Raw genomic sequence first — 15,784 nt, forward strand, 5'->3', positions numbered from 1 at the left:
AGGTAAGGGTTATAGGTAAGGGTTATAGGTAAGGGTTATAGATAAGGGTTCAATTCTGATGTACCAATGTTTAAAAATATGTTCAGTTTAACATCAATTTCACTCGCAAGCACACTTTGATGTCCATGCTCCCTCTCTCTCTCTCTCTCTCTCTCTCTCTCTCTCTCTCTCTCTCTCTCTCTCTCTCTCTCTCTCTCTCTCTCTCTCTCTCTCTCTCTCTCTCTCTCTTTCTCTCTCTCTCTGCTTTCTGATGTTCAATGTTTTGGTTGAATATGATAGCATGGTATTTTGAGCTTGATGTTGAGTACTGTCATGGTCTATTACAGCTCAGTGCTTTATGGTCAATACTTTGTTGTAGTGATACGGCTCAGTGTTATGGAGATTGGACATGGCTACAGATACACTTATTTTACAATACAACTGGATTCAAACTGTTTATGTGGTTTGGTCTCTATGGTTCTCTGATGTAGAAAAAAATATACTTCCTTGTATTGTAGCAAAGCACCGGCTTCTCCCCTCTCTATTCAAACAGGCCCACTGTTTCTTCATAAAATAGGGATGTTTAGCCCAACTCAAACTCACCTTTCTCCCCTCTCTTTCAGTTCCAGCACCCCACAGAGCAGTACCCCCCTCTGAAGTTTGGCACGGTGCCCAATGGAAGTACAGAGAAGAACATCCGCAGTAACTACCCTGGCATGCACCATTACATGGTCAAATATAACCAGAGAGGGGTGGAGGACGCCATTAACAACCTCAAGACTGGGTCTGTCTTTCTTTCTGTCCCCTCTGGGATCTGAACTATGTCTATGGGATGATCCCCTCACTCTCACTCTTTCCCCTAAACTTCACTCTCACAATATCAACCTCTCACCCTAAAACTTCTCAACCTAAAATTTCCTCTCTGCCCCACTCTATATTATACTTCCCACTCTACTACAATACTTCTTTCCTGTCCTTCTCTTTCCATCTCTCTCCTCTACCCTCTCCTCTCCTTCTCTCTCCATCCCTCTCCTCTACCCTCTCCTCTCCTTCTCTCTCCATCCCTCTCCTCTACCCTCTCCTCTCCTTCTCTCTCATCCCTCTCCTCTACCCTCTCCTCTCCTTTTCTCTCCATCCCTCTCCTCTACCCTCTCCTCTCCTTCTCTCTCCATCCCTCTCCTCTACCCTCTCCTCTCCTTCTCTCTCCATCCCTCTCCTCTACCCTCTCCTGTCCTTCTTTCTCCAGCCCTCTCCTCTCCTTCTCTCTGCATCCCTCTCCTCTACACTCTCCTCTCCTTCTCTCTGCATCCCTCTCCTCTACACTCTCCTCTCCTTCTCTCTCATCCCTCTCCTCTACCCTCTCCTGTCCTTCTGTTTCCATCTCTCTCCTCTACCCTCTCCTCTCCTTCTCTCTGCATCCCTCTCCTCTACACTCTCCTCTCCTTCTCTCTGCATCCCTCTCCTCTACACTCTCCTCTCCTTCTCTCTCATCCCTCTCCTCTACCCTCTCCTGTCCTTCTGTTTCCATCTCTCTCCTCTACCCTCTCCTCTCCTTCTCTCTCCATCCCTCTCCTCTACCCTCTCCTGTCCTTCTCTCTCCATCCCTCTCCTCTACCCTCTCCTGTCCATTTCTCTCCATCCCTCTCCTCTACCCTCTCCTCTCCTTCTTTCTCCAACCCTCTCCTCTCCTTCTCTCTCCATCCCTCTCCTCTACCCTCTCCTGTCCTTCTCTCTCCATCCCGCTCCTCTACCCTCTCCTGTCCATTTCTCTCCATCCCTCTCCTCTACCCTCTCCTGTCCTTCTCTCTCCATCCCTCTCCTCTACCCTCTCCTGTCCATTTCTCTCCATCCCTCTCCTCTACCCTCTCCTCTCCTTCTCTCTCCATCCCTCTCCTCTACCCTCTCCTGTCCTTCTCTCTCCATCCCTCTCCTCTACCCTCTCCTGTCCATTTCTCTCCATCCCTCTCCTCTACACTCTCCTCTCCTTCTCTCTGCATCCCTCTCCTCTACCCTCTACCCTCTCCTGTCCTTCTCTCTCCATCCCTCTCCTCTACCCTCTCCTGTCCTTTTCTCTCCATCCCTCTCCTCTACCCTCTCCTCTCCTTCTTTCTCCAGCCCTCTCCTCTCCTTCTCTCTGCATCCCTCTCCTCTACACTCTCCTCTCCTTCTCTCTGCATCCCTCTCCTCTACCCTCTCCTCTCCTTCTCTCTCATCCCTCTCCTCTACCCTCTCCTCTCCTTCTCTCTGCATCCCTATTCTCTACCCTCTCCTCTCCTTCTCTCTCATCCCTCTCCTCTACCCTCTCCTGTCCTTCTCTCTCCATCTCTCTCCTCTACCCACTCCTCTCCTTCTCTTTCCATCTCTCTCCTCTACCCTTTCCTCTCCTTCTCTTTCCATCTCTCTCCTTTACCCTCTCCTGTCCTTCTCTCTCCATCTCTCTCCTCTACCCTCTTCTGTCTTTCTCTTACCATCTCTCTCCTCTACCCTCTCCTCTCCTTCTCTCTCCATCCCTCTCCTCTACCCTCTCCTCTCCTTCTCTCTGCATCCCTCTCCTCTACCCTCTCCTCTCCTTCTCTCTGCATCCCTCTCCTCTACCCTCTCCTCTCCTTCTCTCTCCATCCCTCTCCTCTACCCTCTCCTGTCCTTCTCTTTCCATCTCTCTCCTCTACCCTCTCCTGTCCTTCTCTTTCCATCTCTCTCCTCTACCCTCTCCTGTCCTTCTCTCTCCATTCCTCTCCTCTACCCTCTTCTCTCTTACTTTCTCCAGCCCTCTCCTCTCCTTCTCTCTGCATCCCTCTCCTCTACACTCTCCTCTCCTTCTCTCTGCATCCCTCTCCTCTACACTCTCCTCTCCTTCTCTCTGCATCCCTCTCCTCTACACTCTCCTCTCCTTCTCTCTGCATCCCTCTCCTCTACACTCTCCTCTCCTTCTCTCTGCATCCCTCTCCTCTACCCTCTCCTCTCCTTCTCTCTCATCCCTCTCCTCTACACTCTCCTCTCCTTCTCTCTCATCCCTCTCCTATACCCTCTCCTCTCCTTCTCTCTGCATACCTCTCCTCTACCCTCTCCTCTCATTCTCTCTGCATACCTCTCCTCTTTCCCTCCTCCTCTCTTCTTCTCTTGTTAAATCTGCATCATATGTCTGCTGGGTTGTATAATCCTTACAGTTTACTGTCACTAAGCCCCTGTCATCATCTCTCCCCGATTGCCTCGCCACCCCATTTATAGAACACTGTTAATGTGCTGGGAATGAGATGCTCTCTGTCGCTCCCTCTGTCTTCCTCTCTCAACCCTCTTCTCTCTCTCTCTTTCGCTCCACCTCAGCCTCTCTTTATCTCTCCATCATTTTTTCCTTTCTTTAATATATACCCTCCCACCCTCCCACCCACCAACCCTCTGTCTCTCTCTCTCTCTCTGGTTATTTCCTCCCCTGTGTGTTTTCTCGGTGTGTTTGTGCTTAAACTTTATAATCTTCATCACTCTCTATCTCTATCTCTCTCCCCCATGTGTATTTTGCCCCGGAAGTGTGTAAATCTTCTTTCCCTCTCTCTCTCCTCCCATCTCTTTTCTCACAGTACTGTATAAATCCTTCTCTCTCCACCTTCCATCCCCTCTCTCTTTCTCTCTCTTCACTTTTCACTATCTTTGGCACGTTCTCCATTTCTCTCTCCTCCCTCTCTCCCGTTCTAACTTCAGATCTCTCTCAACTCTTGCCTTTCTCTTTCTCTACCCCATCCCCCTGTTCTATTAACTCTTTAACTCCCCCGCTCTCTCTACAGGAAGTTGGATGCCTTTATCTACGATGCAGCTGTGTTGAACTACATGGCCAGGAAAGACGAGGGTTGTAAGGTGATGACCAGACAAGTTTGACTTGATGTATTCTATCTATTTACTCCTTTATTGTGTTTTTTTGTCAGCTAGATAGCGGATTGCTGTCACTTTGTGAAAATTGCATTTGTGAAAATAGCAATACAAAATGTGATGTATTGCTTGGTTGATTGGTTGGGTGAGTGAGGGAGTGAGTGATTGAGTGAGTGAGTAGTTGCTTGCTTGATTGATTGATTGATGTTTGCTTGTCAAAGGTGATGACCATAGGCTCTGGGAAGGTATTTGCCACCACAGGCTACGGTATCGCCCTGCACAAGAACTCCCGCTGGAAACGCCCCCTCGACCTGGCCCTGCTGCAGCTGGTGGGAGACGGTGAGGACAGGGGAGGAGGGGAGGAGGAAGGAGGGAGGGAGATGGTGAGGACAAGGGAGGACGGGAGGAGGAAGGAGGGAGGGAGACGGTCAGGACAAGGGAGGGAGGGAGGAGGAAGGAGGGAGATGGTGAGGACAAGGGAGGAGGGGAGGAGGAAGGAGGGAGGGAGATGGGGAGGATAAGGGAGGACGGGAGGAGGAAGGAGGGCGGGAGATGGGGAGGATAAGGAAGGACGGGAGGAGGAAGGGAGACGGTGAGGACAAGGGAGGAGGAAGGAAAGAGGAAGGGGAAGGATGTAGAGAGTGAGGGGAGACTTGGGGAAGGTGTAAGGTGAGGTAGGGGGTAAAAAGGAGAGGGGAGGAGAAAGGGGGAGATGGAGGTCAAAGGGCAAAGGGCAAAGGGTAAGGCAAGACGCTCCCTACACCTACCCCTTGGTCCTAACCATTTGATGTTTACAGATCTGTAAGGTCTGGATAGGTATCAGCAGTTCTGTGGTAGAGCTTCCACCATATTGCTTCCACCTTACAGATCTGCAAATACTGGAGGGTTAGGGCCAAGGGGAAGGGGGAGGGAATGAATTGGGACTGGCTGAGGGAATATGGTGGGGTGCTGTTGGGGGGAGATGGTGATGACTTGTTGGGTCATGATGGTAACGGGGGCAAATGCTATGCTGAGATGAACTGGGGATCATAGGAGTGAGGGACCCTGAACAGGGGATGAGGAATGAGGGATCTTGAACAGGGGATGAGGAATGAGGAATGAGGGATCTTGAACAGGGGATGAGGCCTGAGGAATGAGGGATCTTGAACAGGGAATGAGGCCTGAGGAATGAGGGATCTTGAACAGGGGATGAGGAATGAGGGATCTTGAACAGGGGATGAGGCCTGAGGAATGAGGGATCTTGAACAGGGAATGAGGCCTGAGGAATGAGGGATCTTGAACAGGGAATGAGGCCTGAGGAATGAGGGATCTTGAACAGGGAATGAGGCCTGAGGAATAAGGGATCTTGAACAGGGGACGAGGCCTGAGGAATGAGGGATCTTGAACAGGGAATGAGGCCTGCGGAATGAGGGATCTTGAACAGGGGATGAGGCCTGAGGAATGAGGGATCTTGAACAGGGGATGAGGCCTGAGGAATGAGGGATCTTGAACAGGGGATGAGGCCTGAGGAATGAGGGATCTTGAACAGGGAATGAGGCCTGCGGAATGAGGGATCTTGAACAGGGGATGAGGCCTGAGGAATGAATGATCTTGAACAGGGGACGTGGCCTGAGGAATGAGGGATCGTGAACAGGGAATGAGGCCTGCGGAATGAGGGATCTTGAACAGGGGATGAGGCCTGAGGAATGAATGATCTTGAACAGGGGACGTGGCCTGAGGAATGAGGGATCGTGAACAGGGAATGAGGCCTGCGGAATGAGGGATCTTGAACAGGGAATGAGGCCTGAGGAATGAGGGATCTTGAACAGGGGATGAGGCCTGAGGAATGAGGGATGTTGTACTATGGCTTTCAGGCATTAGTAGCAGCACTTTACTATTCTTGAGAATCTCTTTTTATATACCTTCCTCTCTTCCTCCTCTCCTTTTTCTCTCTCTCTTCCATCTGATGAAAGGAAATATTTAGTTTGTGTGTCAGTGTTGTTTGGAGGGATCATCACAACTTGTGCTGCGACAGTTTTATAGTCATTACAGATAAGCTGAGGACCAGAGAGAGAGACAGAGGCACAAAGAAACAGAGGGAGAGAAGGACAGAAACGGACTGCAAGAAATAATGGATGAAACAGACAGACTGACTAAAACTCAAGGAATAGTAGAGACACATATAGACATTTCAGTAGAAATAGAGATGACAGTGAGCCAGATAATTCAATAATTGATAGGGTGTTATTATAGCAATATGTTTGTCCATTGTCCATTTCCATGTCGGGGATTAGAGAGAAAGAGAGATTTAGCCTGTAATAGTGAGAAAGGCTGTTTTTAGCAGAGGCTGTCAAAACACTAATGCTTAATTGTCATTTTTACAGTCTGCACACACACGCACGCACGCACGCACGCACACACACACACACACACACACACACACACACACACACACACACACACACACACACACACACACACACACACACACACACACACACACACACACACACACACACACACACACACACACACACACACACACACACACACACACACACACACACACACACACACACACACACACACACACGGTATTGTCTCAATAGGATGCTCCTTGTTTGGCTTAACTAGTTGTTTAATGGTCTTTGCTCGGGGCGTGGCGGACAAAGCCTTTAGCTGCCTACACACTGATAATGCCAATTTGGTGCCAAAATCTATGAAACAACATCCTGGGTAAGAGTTAAACACCCGGACCACGTGGGAAACACTCCATGCATGGGAAACGGAGCGTTCAGACGTTCACTCACAGCTTTTATTTGTTGTTGCTTTTATTTATTTTATTTGTTGCGTTTATAATGCCCTTGCTCTTACCTCTGTGTACCCCAGGCTGAACAATGGTGCAGTATGGTGGAGGGCTCTAGTAACAGGAGGTGTTAAGTGAGGATGGATCTGGTAATAGGAAGGTATTATACTGTATGTGGGGTTTACTAAAGAAGAGGATTCATTCCTAGAGGATAGGAGATGTTTCTCACATTCACGTTTCCTTAAGGGCCGCTTCTCAACATCCATTCTGACGTCCTCTTCTATTCCATTATTCCGCTATTCCTCTTATGTCAGGTTATATTATGTCATGTTGTTATGTCTTGTCATAACTGCATTCAGGAGGAGAGATACTGACCGATGATTTGATGAACTATAATAGTTGTGTCGTTACACACTGCCTCATGTGAGATCTATAGCATCTATCACCATTTTCTCTGGATAATGATTGCACAATGTGTGACTCTGAGATCTTATTGATCTCTCCACAACCAGCACCTCTGCAGTGCACAAAGGTTTCCTTTCTCCTTTTGAGATCTAAAGTCGTTTGCATAGGGTTTAATACAAGCAGTAGTTTGTATGTGATTTGAGAAGCAGTTGGTTGTTTTGTCTAGGGCTTGATAGAAACAGGGGATTATATATACTTTGCCGCCCAGGCAGCTACCATGTACCCACGCGTCTGTGGACATGTCTGGCAGGATGTCATGGGTGGCAGTTTGACAGAATTGGCCCTACCCTCTACTGCCCATGTGTTCCCTAAAACCGCCTTGCTGGAACATGCCAGCTGTGTGGTGGCAGTGCCAGCTTTACCTGACCTCACCTGCCAAGTAGGTCAGAGGTACCGTGTGGATTTGACACACCTGCCAGATTTGGCAGGCTGGAGCTGGTTGGAGCTGGTTGGAGCTGCCTGGAGGTGGTTGGAGCTGGTTGGAGCTGGTTGGAGCTGGTTGGAGTTGCGAACAGAGAAGGCTGCCATCAAAACAAAAACAGTCTACAGCTATGGTCTGAAAGAGAGAGAGAGAGAGAGAGAGAGAGAGAGAGAGAGAGAGAGAGAGAGAGAGAGAGAGAGAGAGAGAGAGACAGAGAGACAGAGAGAGAGAGACAGAGAGACAGAGAGACAGAGAGACAGAGAGACAGAGACAGAGACAGAGACAGAGACAGAGACAGAGACAGAGACAGAGACAGAGACAGAGACAGAGACAGAGACAGAGACAGAGACAGAGAGGAAAGAATAGAAAGCACAGTCAAGTGGAGAGAAAGCCCCAGGGATGAGACAGAGCTTAGTAAAAGGTTTTTGTTTGGAGGAACGTGTGTGTGTGTGTGTGTGTGTGTATGCTTTTCCTATTCTGTGTCATTGTGTTTCAATATGGCAGTTATCCATATCAATTTGTCATTGGTGAAGGTCAAGACTGAAGAGATACACTCAAAGTCAAGTGGAAAAAGGCACAGAAAGTGCATTGGAGTGGCGAATTTTCTAAAGATTCTCATCTTCTCTTTGAGAAGGCAGCTTTATACAGGTACCTCAGTCTGTTGTTGCGTTCCAATATGCCCTGGTCCATCTGTTGCTGTAGCTGTGGAGTCTGGCTAAACGGCTAATGATGTTCAACAGAAGTCCCATTAGTCAAATCACACGGCTGACTGGGCCGGCATGATTTAAGCAACGACAGCATAGGAGGTAGTATAGAGGTCAGTAGAATAGCAGGGTTTGGGTCAGCTCCATTTCAATTCAGTCAGACAATAAATACTATGAGGACTTTTCAACCCCATGGCTTGAATTTCAATTCATATCCTGAAGTGATGCAATTAAAATAAACTTGGCACTATAACCCTGGACAGTAGTAGTAGTAGTATTAGTAGTGTTATAGTGTGGACACCATATAAATAATCACTTTGAATATTGTACTTACCTGCAGTATAGTATGATTACTATTCATGTGTTCATGGTTATTACTGGCATTGGCCTTGACCGTGACCTTTCCCCTTTGATGATCACCCAGAGTTGTACCTGTTCAATGCGACTCTACCACAGGTTGAGTGGGCTGTATCACTTTTCTGTATTTGTACCGTTTGTACATGGTTATACACCTTTTACTACTTAGGTTGAAAGTAAAGGAAAGTAATATTGAATTGCTTGTGGGCATTCCTTGTCAAGTTACTACAAGTAGAATTAGCAGTATTTGTAGTAGTAGTAGTAATAGAAACTGCTGTAGCAGACGTGCACTCACAGGTTTTATTTGTTGTTGCTTTTATTTATGTTATTTGTTGCGTTTAGCATGCCCTTGCTCTTACCTCTGTGTACAATGGTGCAGTATGGTGGAGGGCTCTAGTAACAGGAGGTGTTAAGTGAGGATGGATCTGGTAATAGGAAGGTATTATACTGTATGTGGGGATTACTAAAGAAGAGGATTCATTCTTAGAGGATAGGAGATGTTTCTCACATTCACGTTTCCTTAAGGGCCGCTTCTCAACATCCATTCTGAAGTCCTCTTCTATTCCATTATTCCGCTATTCCTCTTATGTCAGTTTATATTATGTCATGTTGTTATGTCTTGTCAAACTGCATTCAGGAGGAGAGATACTGTAGTGGTTGTTATTATAGTAGAGCAGTAGTAGTAGTGGTTGTTATGATAGTAGAGCAGTAGTAGTGCTGGTTGCTATGATTGATAGTAGAGCAGTAGTAGTGGTGGCTACGATAGTAGAGCAGTAGTAGTAGTGGTTGTTATGATAGTAAAGCAGTAGTAGTGGTTGTTATGATAGTAGAGTAGTAGTAGAGGTTGTTATGATAGTAGAGCAGTAGTAGTAGTGGTTGTTATGATAGTAGAGCAGCAGTAGTAGTAGTTGTTATGATAGTAGAGCAGTAGTAGTAGTGGTCGTTATGATAGTAGAGCAGTAGTAGTAGTGGTGGCTATGATAGTAGAGCAGAAATAGTAGTGGTTGTTATGATAGTAGAGCAGTAGTAGTAGTGGTTGTTATGATAGTAGAGCAGTAGTAGTAGTGGTTGTTATGATAGTACAGCAGTAGTAGTAGTGGTTGTTATGATGGTACAGCAGTAGTAGTAGTGGTTGTTATGATAGTAGAGCAGTAGTAGTAGTGGTTGTTATGATAGTAGAGCAGTAGTAGTAGTGGTTGTTATGATAGTAGAGCAGTAGTAGTGCTGGTTGCTATGATAGTAGAGCAGTAGTAGTGGTGGCTATGATAGTAGAGCAGTAGTAGTAGTGGTTGTTATGATAGTGGAGCAGTAGTACCGCATGTTATGATAGTAGAGCAGTAGTAGTGCTGGTTGTGATAGTAAAGCAGTAGTAGTGCTGGTGGTTATGATAGTAGAGTAGTAGTAGTAGTGGTTGTTATGATAGTAGAGCATGTGGTAGTAGTGGTTGTTATGATAATGGAGCAGTAGTACTGATTGTTATGATAGTAGAGCAGTAGTAGTGGTTGTTATGATAGTAGAGCAGAAGTAGTGGTTGTTATGGTAGTAGAGTAGTAGTAGTGGTGTCTATGATAGTAGAGTAGTAGTAGTAGTGGTTGTTTTGATAGTAGAGCAGGGGTTGTGGTTGTTATGATAGTAAAACAGTAGTAGTGGTGGTTGTTATGATAGTAGAGCAGTAGTAGTAGTGGTTGTTGTGATGGAAAAGCAGTAGTAGTAGTGGTTGTTATGATGGTAGAGCAGTAGTAGTAGTGGTTGTTATGATAGTAGAGCAGTAGTAGTAGAGATTGTTATGATAGTAGAGCAGTAGTAGTAGCGGTTGCTATGATAGTAGAGCAGTAGTAGTGCTGGTTGCTATGATAGTAGAGCAGTAGTAATGGTGGCTACGATAGTAGAGCAGTAGTAGTAGTGGTTGTTATGATAGTGGAGCAGCAGTAGTGCTGGTTGTGATAGTAAAGCAGTAGTAGTAGTAGAGGTTGTTATGATAGAAGAGCAGTAGTAGTAGTGGTTGTTATGATAGTAGAGCAGTAGTAGTAGTGGTTGTTATGATAGTAGAGCAGTAGTAGTAGTGGTTGTTATGATAGTAGAGCAGTAGTAGTGCTGGTTGCTATGATAGTAGAGCAGTAGTAGTGGTGGCTATGATAGTAGAGCAGTAGTAGTAGTGGTTGTTATGATAGTGGAGCAGTAGTACCGTATGTTATGATAGTAGAGCAGTAGTAGTGCTGGTTGTGATAGTAAAGCAGTAGTAGTGCTGGTGGTTATGATAGTAGAGTAGTAGTAGTAGTGGTTGTTATGATAGTAGAGCATGTGGTAGTAGTGGTTGTTATGATAATGGAGCAGTAGTACTGATTGTTATGATAGTAGAGCAGTAGTAGTGGTTGTTATGATAGTAGAGCAGAAGTAGTGGTTGTTATGGTAGTAGAGTAGTAGTAGTGGTGTCTATGATAGTAGAGTAGTAGTAGTAGTGGTTGTTTTGATAGTAGAGCAGGGGTTGTGGTTGTTATGATAGTAAAACAGTAGTAGTGGTGGTTGTTATGATAGTAGAGCAGTAGTAGTAGTGGTTGTTGTGATGGAAAAGCAGTAGTAGTAGTGGTTGTTATGATGGTAGAGCAGTAGTAGTAGTGGTTGTTATGATAGTAGAGCAGTAGTAGTAGAGATTGTTATGATAGTAGAGCAGTAGTAGTAGCGGTTGCTATGATAGTAGAGCAGTAGTAGTGCTGGTTGCTATGATAGTAGAGCAGTAGTAATGGTGGCTACGATAGTAGAGCAGTAGTAGTAGTGGTTGTTATGATAGTGGAGCAGCAGTAGTGCTGGTTGTGATAGTAAAGCAGTAGTAGTAGTAGAGGTTGTTATGATAGAAGAGCAGTAGTAGTAGTGGTTGTTATTATGGTAGAGCAGTAGTTGAGTGGTTGTTATGATTGTAGAGCAGTGGTAGGAGTGGTTGTTATGATAGTAGAGCAGTAGTAGTAGCTGTTGCTATGATAGAGAGCAGTAGTAGTAGCGGTTGCTATGATAGTAGAGCAGTAGTAGTGCTGGTTGCTATGATAGTAGAGCAGTAGTAGTAGTGGTTGTTATGATAGTAGAGCAGTAGTAGTAGTGGTTGTTATGATAGTAGAGCAGTAGTAGTGGTGGTTGTTTTGATAGTAGAGCAGGGGTAGTGGTTGTTGTGATGGAAAAGCAGTAGTAGTAGTGGTTGTTATGATAGTAGAGCACTAGCAGTGGTTGTTATGATAGTAGAGCAGTAGAAGTGCTGGTTGTTATGATAGTAGAGCAGTAGTAGTGGTTGTTATGATAGTAGAGCAGTAGTAGTAGTGGTTGTTTTGATAGTATAGCAGTAGTAGTAGTGGTTGTTATGATGGTAGAGCAGTAGTAGTAGTGGTTGTTATGATAGTAGAGCACTAGTAGTAGTGGTTGTTATGATGGTAGAGCAGTAGTAGTAGTGCTTGTTATGATAGTAGAGCAGTAGTAGTAGAGGTTGTTATGATAGTAGAGCAGTAGTAGTAGTGGTTGTTATGATAGAAGAGCGGTAGTAGCGGTTGTTATGATAGTAGATCAGTAGTAGTGCTGGTTGCTATGATAGTAGAGCAGTAGTAGTAGTGGTGGCTATGATAGTAGAGCAGTAGTAGTAGTGGTGGTTATGATAGTTGAGCAGTAGTAGTAGTGGTTGTTATTATGGTAGAGCAGTAGTAGTAGCAGTTGCTATGATAGTAGAGCAGTAGTAGTGCTGGTTGCTATGATAGTAGAGCAGTAGTAGTAGTGGTTGTTATGATAGTGGAGCAGTAGTACTGATTGTTATGATAGTAGAGCAGTAGTAGTGGTTGTTATGATAGTAGAGCAAAAGTAGTGGTTGTTATGGTAGTAGAGCAGTAGTAGTAGTGGTTGTTATGATAGTGGAGCAGTAGTACTGATTGTTATGATAGTAGAGCAGTAGTAGTGGTTGTTATGATAGTAGAGCAAAAGTAGTGGTTGTTATGGTAGTAGAGCAGTAGTAGTAGTGGTGGCTATGATAGTAGAGCAGGGGTAGTGGTTGTTATGATAGTAGAGCAGTAGTAGTGGTGGTGGTTGTTATGATAGTAGAGCAGTAGTAGTAGTGGTTGTTGTGATGGAAAAGCAGTAGTAGTAGTGGTTGTTATGATAGTAGAGCAGTAGTAGTGGTTGTTATGATAGTAGAGCATTAGAAGTGCTGGTTGTTATGATAGTAGAGCAGAAGTAGTGGTTGTTATGGTAGTAGAGCAGTAGTAGTAGTGGTGGCTATGATAGTAGAGTAGTAGTAGTAGTGGTTGTTTTGATAGTAGAGCAGGGGTAGTGGTTGTTATGATAGTAGAGCAGTAGTAGTAGTGGTTGTTATGATAGTAGAGCAGTAGTAGTGGTGGTTGTTTTGATAGTAGAGCAGGGGTAGTGGTTGTTGTGATGGAAAAGCAGTAGTAGTAGTGGTTGTTATGATAGTAGAGCAGTAGTAGTGGTTGTTATGATAGTAGAGCAGTAGAAGTGCTGGTTGTTATGATAGTAGAGCAGTAGTAGTGGTTGTTATGATAGTAGAGCAGTAGTAGTAGTGGTTGTTATGATAGTAGAGCAGTAGTAGAGGGGGTTGTTTTAATAGTAGAGCAGGGGTATTGGTTGTTGTGATGGAAAAGCAGTAGTAGTAGTGGTTGTTATGATAGTAGAGCAGTAGCAGTGGTTGTTATGATAGTAGAGCAGTAGAAGTGCTGGTTGTTATGATAGTAGAGCAGTAGTACTGGTTGTTATGATAGTAGAGCAGTAGTAGTAGTGGTTGTTATGATAGTAGAGCAGTAGTAGTAGTGGTTGTTTTGATAGTATAGCAGTAGTAGTAGTGGTTGTTATGATGGTAGAGCAGTAGTAGTAGTGGTTGTTATGATAGTAGAGCAGTAGTAGTAGTGGTTGTTATGATAGTAGAGCAGTAGTAGTAGTGGTTGTTATGATAGTAGAGCAGTAGTAGTAGCGGTTGCTATGATAGTAGAGCAGTAGTAGTGGTGGCTATGATAGTAGAGCAGTAGTAGTAGTGGTTGTTATGATAGTGGAGCAGCAGTAGTGCTGGTTGTGATAGTAAAGCAGTAGTAGCAGTGGTGGTTATGATAGTAGAGCAGTAGTAGTAGTGGTTGTTATGATAGAAGAGCGGTAGTAGCGGTTGTTATGATAGTAGATCAGTAGTAGTGCTGGTTGCTATGATAGTAGAGCAGTAGTAGTAGTGGTGGCTATGATAGTAGAGCAGTAGTAGTAGTGGTGGTTATGATAGTTGAGCAGTAGTAGTAGTGGTTGTTATTATGGTAGAGCAGTAGTTGAGTGGTTGTTGTGATTTTAGAGCAGTGGTAGGAGTGGTTGTTATGATAGTAGAGCAGTAGTAGTAGCGGTTGCTAGGATAGTAGAGCAGTAGTAGTAGCGGTTGCTATGATAGTAGAGCAGTAGTAGTGCTGGTTGCTATGATAGTAGAGCAGTAGTAGTAGTGGTTGTCATGATAGTAGAGCAGTAGTAGTAGCAGTTGCTATGATAGTAGAGCAGTAGTAGTGCTGGTTGCTATGATAGTAGAGCAGTAGTAGTAGTGGTTGTTATGATAGTGGAGCAGTAGTACTGATTGTTATGATAGTAGAGCAGTAGTAGTGGTTGTTATGATAGTAGAGCAAAAGTAGTGGTTGTTATGGTAGTAGAGCAGTAGTAGTAGTGGTTGTTTTGATAGTATAGCAGTAGTAGTAGTGGTTGTTATGATGGTAGAGCAGTAGTAGTAGTGGTTGTTATGATAGTAGAGCAATAGTAGTAGTGGTTGTTATGATGGTAGAGCAGTAGTAGTAGTGGTTGTTATGATAGTAGAGCAGTAGTAGTAGTGGTTGTTATGATAGTAGAGCAGTAGTAGTAGTGGTTGTTATGATAGTAGAGCAGTAGTAGTAGCGGTTGCTATGATAGTAGAGCAGTAGTAGTGGTGGCTATGATTTTAGAGCAGTAGTAGTAGTGGTTGTTATGATAGTGGAGCAGCAGTAGTGCTGGTTGTGATAGTAAAGCAGTAGTAGCAGTGGTGGTTATGATAGTAGAGCAGTAGTAGTGCTGGTTGCTATGATAGTAGAGCAGTAGTAGTGGTTGTTATGATAGTAGAGCAGTAGAAGTGCTGGTTGTTATGATAGTAGAGCAGTAGTAGTGGTTGTTATGATAGTAGAGCAGTAGTAGTAGTGGTTGTTATGATAGTAGAGCAGTAGTAGTAGTGGTTGTTATGATAGTAGAGCAGTAGTAGTGGGGGTTGTTTTGATAGTAGAGCAGGGGTATTGGTTGTTGTGATGGAAAAGCAGTAGTAGTAGTGGTTGTTATGATAGTAGAGCAGTGGCAGTGGTTGTTATGATAGTAGAGCAGTAGAAGTGCTGGTTGTTATGATAGTAGAGCAGTAGTAGTGGTTGTTATGATAGTAGAGCAGTAGTAGTAGTGGTTGTTTTGATAGTATAGCAGTAGTAGTAGTGGTTGTTATTACATTTACATTTAAGTCATTTAGCAGACGCTCTTATCCAGAGCGACTTATGATGGTAGAGCAGTAGTAGTAGTGGTTGTTATGATAGTAGAGCAGTAGTAGTAGTGGTTGTTATGATGGTAGAGCAGTAGTAGTAGTGGTTGTTATGATAGTAGAGCAGTAGTAGTAGTGGTTGTTATGATAGTAGAGCAGTAGTAGTAGTGGTTGTTATGATAGTAAAGCAGTAGTAGTAGCGGTTGCTATGATAGTAGAGCAGTAGTAGTGCTGGTTGCTATGATAGTAGAGCAGTAGTAGTGGTGGCTATGATAGTAGAGCAGTAGTAGTAGTGGTTGTTCTGATAGTGGAGCAGCAGTAGTGCTGGTTGTGATAGTAAAGCAGTAGTAGCAGTGGTGGTTATGATAGTAGAGCAGTAGTAGTAGTGGTTGTTATGATAGAAGAGCGGTAGTAGCGGTTGTTATGATAGTAGATCAGTAGTAGTGCTGGTTGCTATGATAGTAGAGCAGTAGTAGTAGTGGTGGCTATGATAGTAGAGCAGTAGTAGTAGTGGTGGTTATGATAGTTGAGCAGTAGTAGTAGTGGTTGCTTTTATGGTAGAGCAGTAGTTGAGTGGTTGTTATGATTTTAGAGCAGTGGTAGGAGTGGTTGTTATGATAGTAGAGCAGTAGTAGTAGCGGTTGTTATGATAGTAGAGCAGTAGTAGTGGTTGTAATGATAGTAGAGCATTAGAAGTGCTGGTTGTTATGATAGTAGAG

General features: G+C 44.6%; 1 protein-coding gene across 1 annotated transcript in view; it reads left to right on the forward strand.

Annotated features, from left to right (window-relative positions):
- LOC139572564 (glutamate receptor ionotropic, NMDA 2D) overlaps positions 1-15,784 on the forward strand; it is a 229,668-nt gene that overhangs the window by 137,166 nt on the left and 76,718 nt on the right. Inside the window, exons 12-14 of the mRNA XM_071395274.1 lie at positions 603-763; positions 3,759-3,828; positions 4,062-4,179. Of these exons, the coding sequence (XP_071251375.1) occupies positions 603-763; positions 3,759-3,828; positions 4,062-4,179 (349 nt within the window). The remainder of the gene's footprint in view (positions 1-602; positions 764-3,758; positions 3,829-4,061; positions 4,180-15,784) is intronic.

This window comes from Salvelinus alpinus, chromosome 4 (assembly GCF_045679555.1).
Source record: "Salvelinus alpinus chromosome 4, SLU_Salpinus.1, whole genome shotgun sequence".
In the NCBI taxonomy this organism is placed as follows: Eukaryota; Metazoa; Chordata; class Actinopteri; order Salmoniformes; family Salmonidae; genus Salvelinus; species Salvelinus alpinus.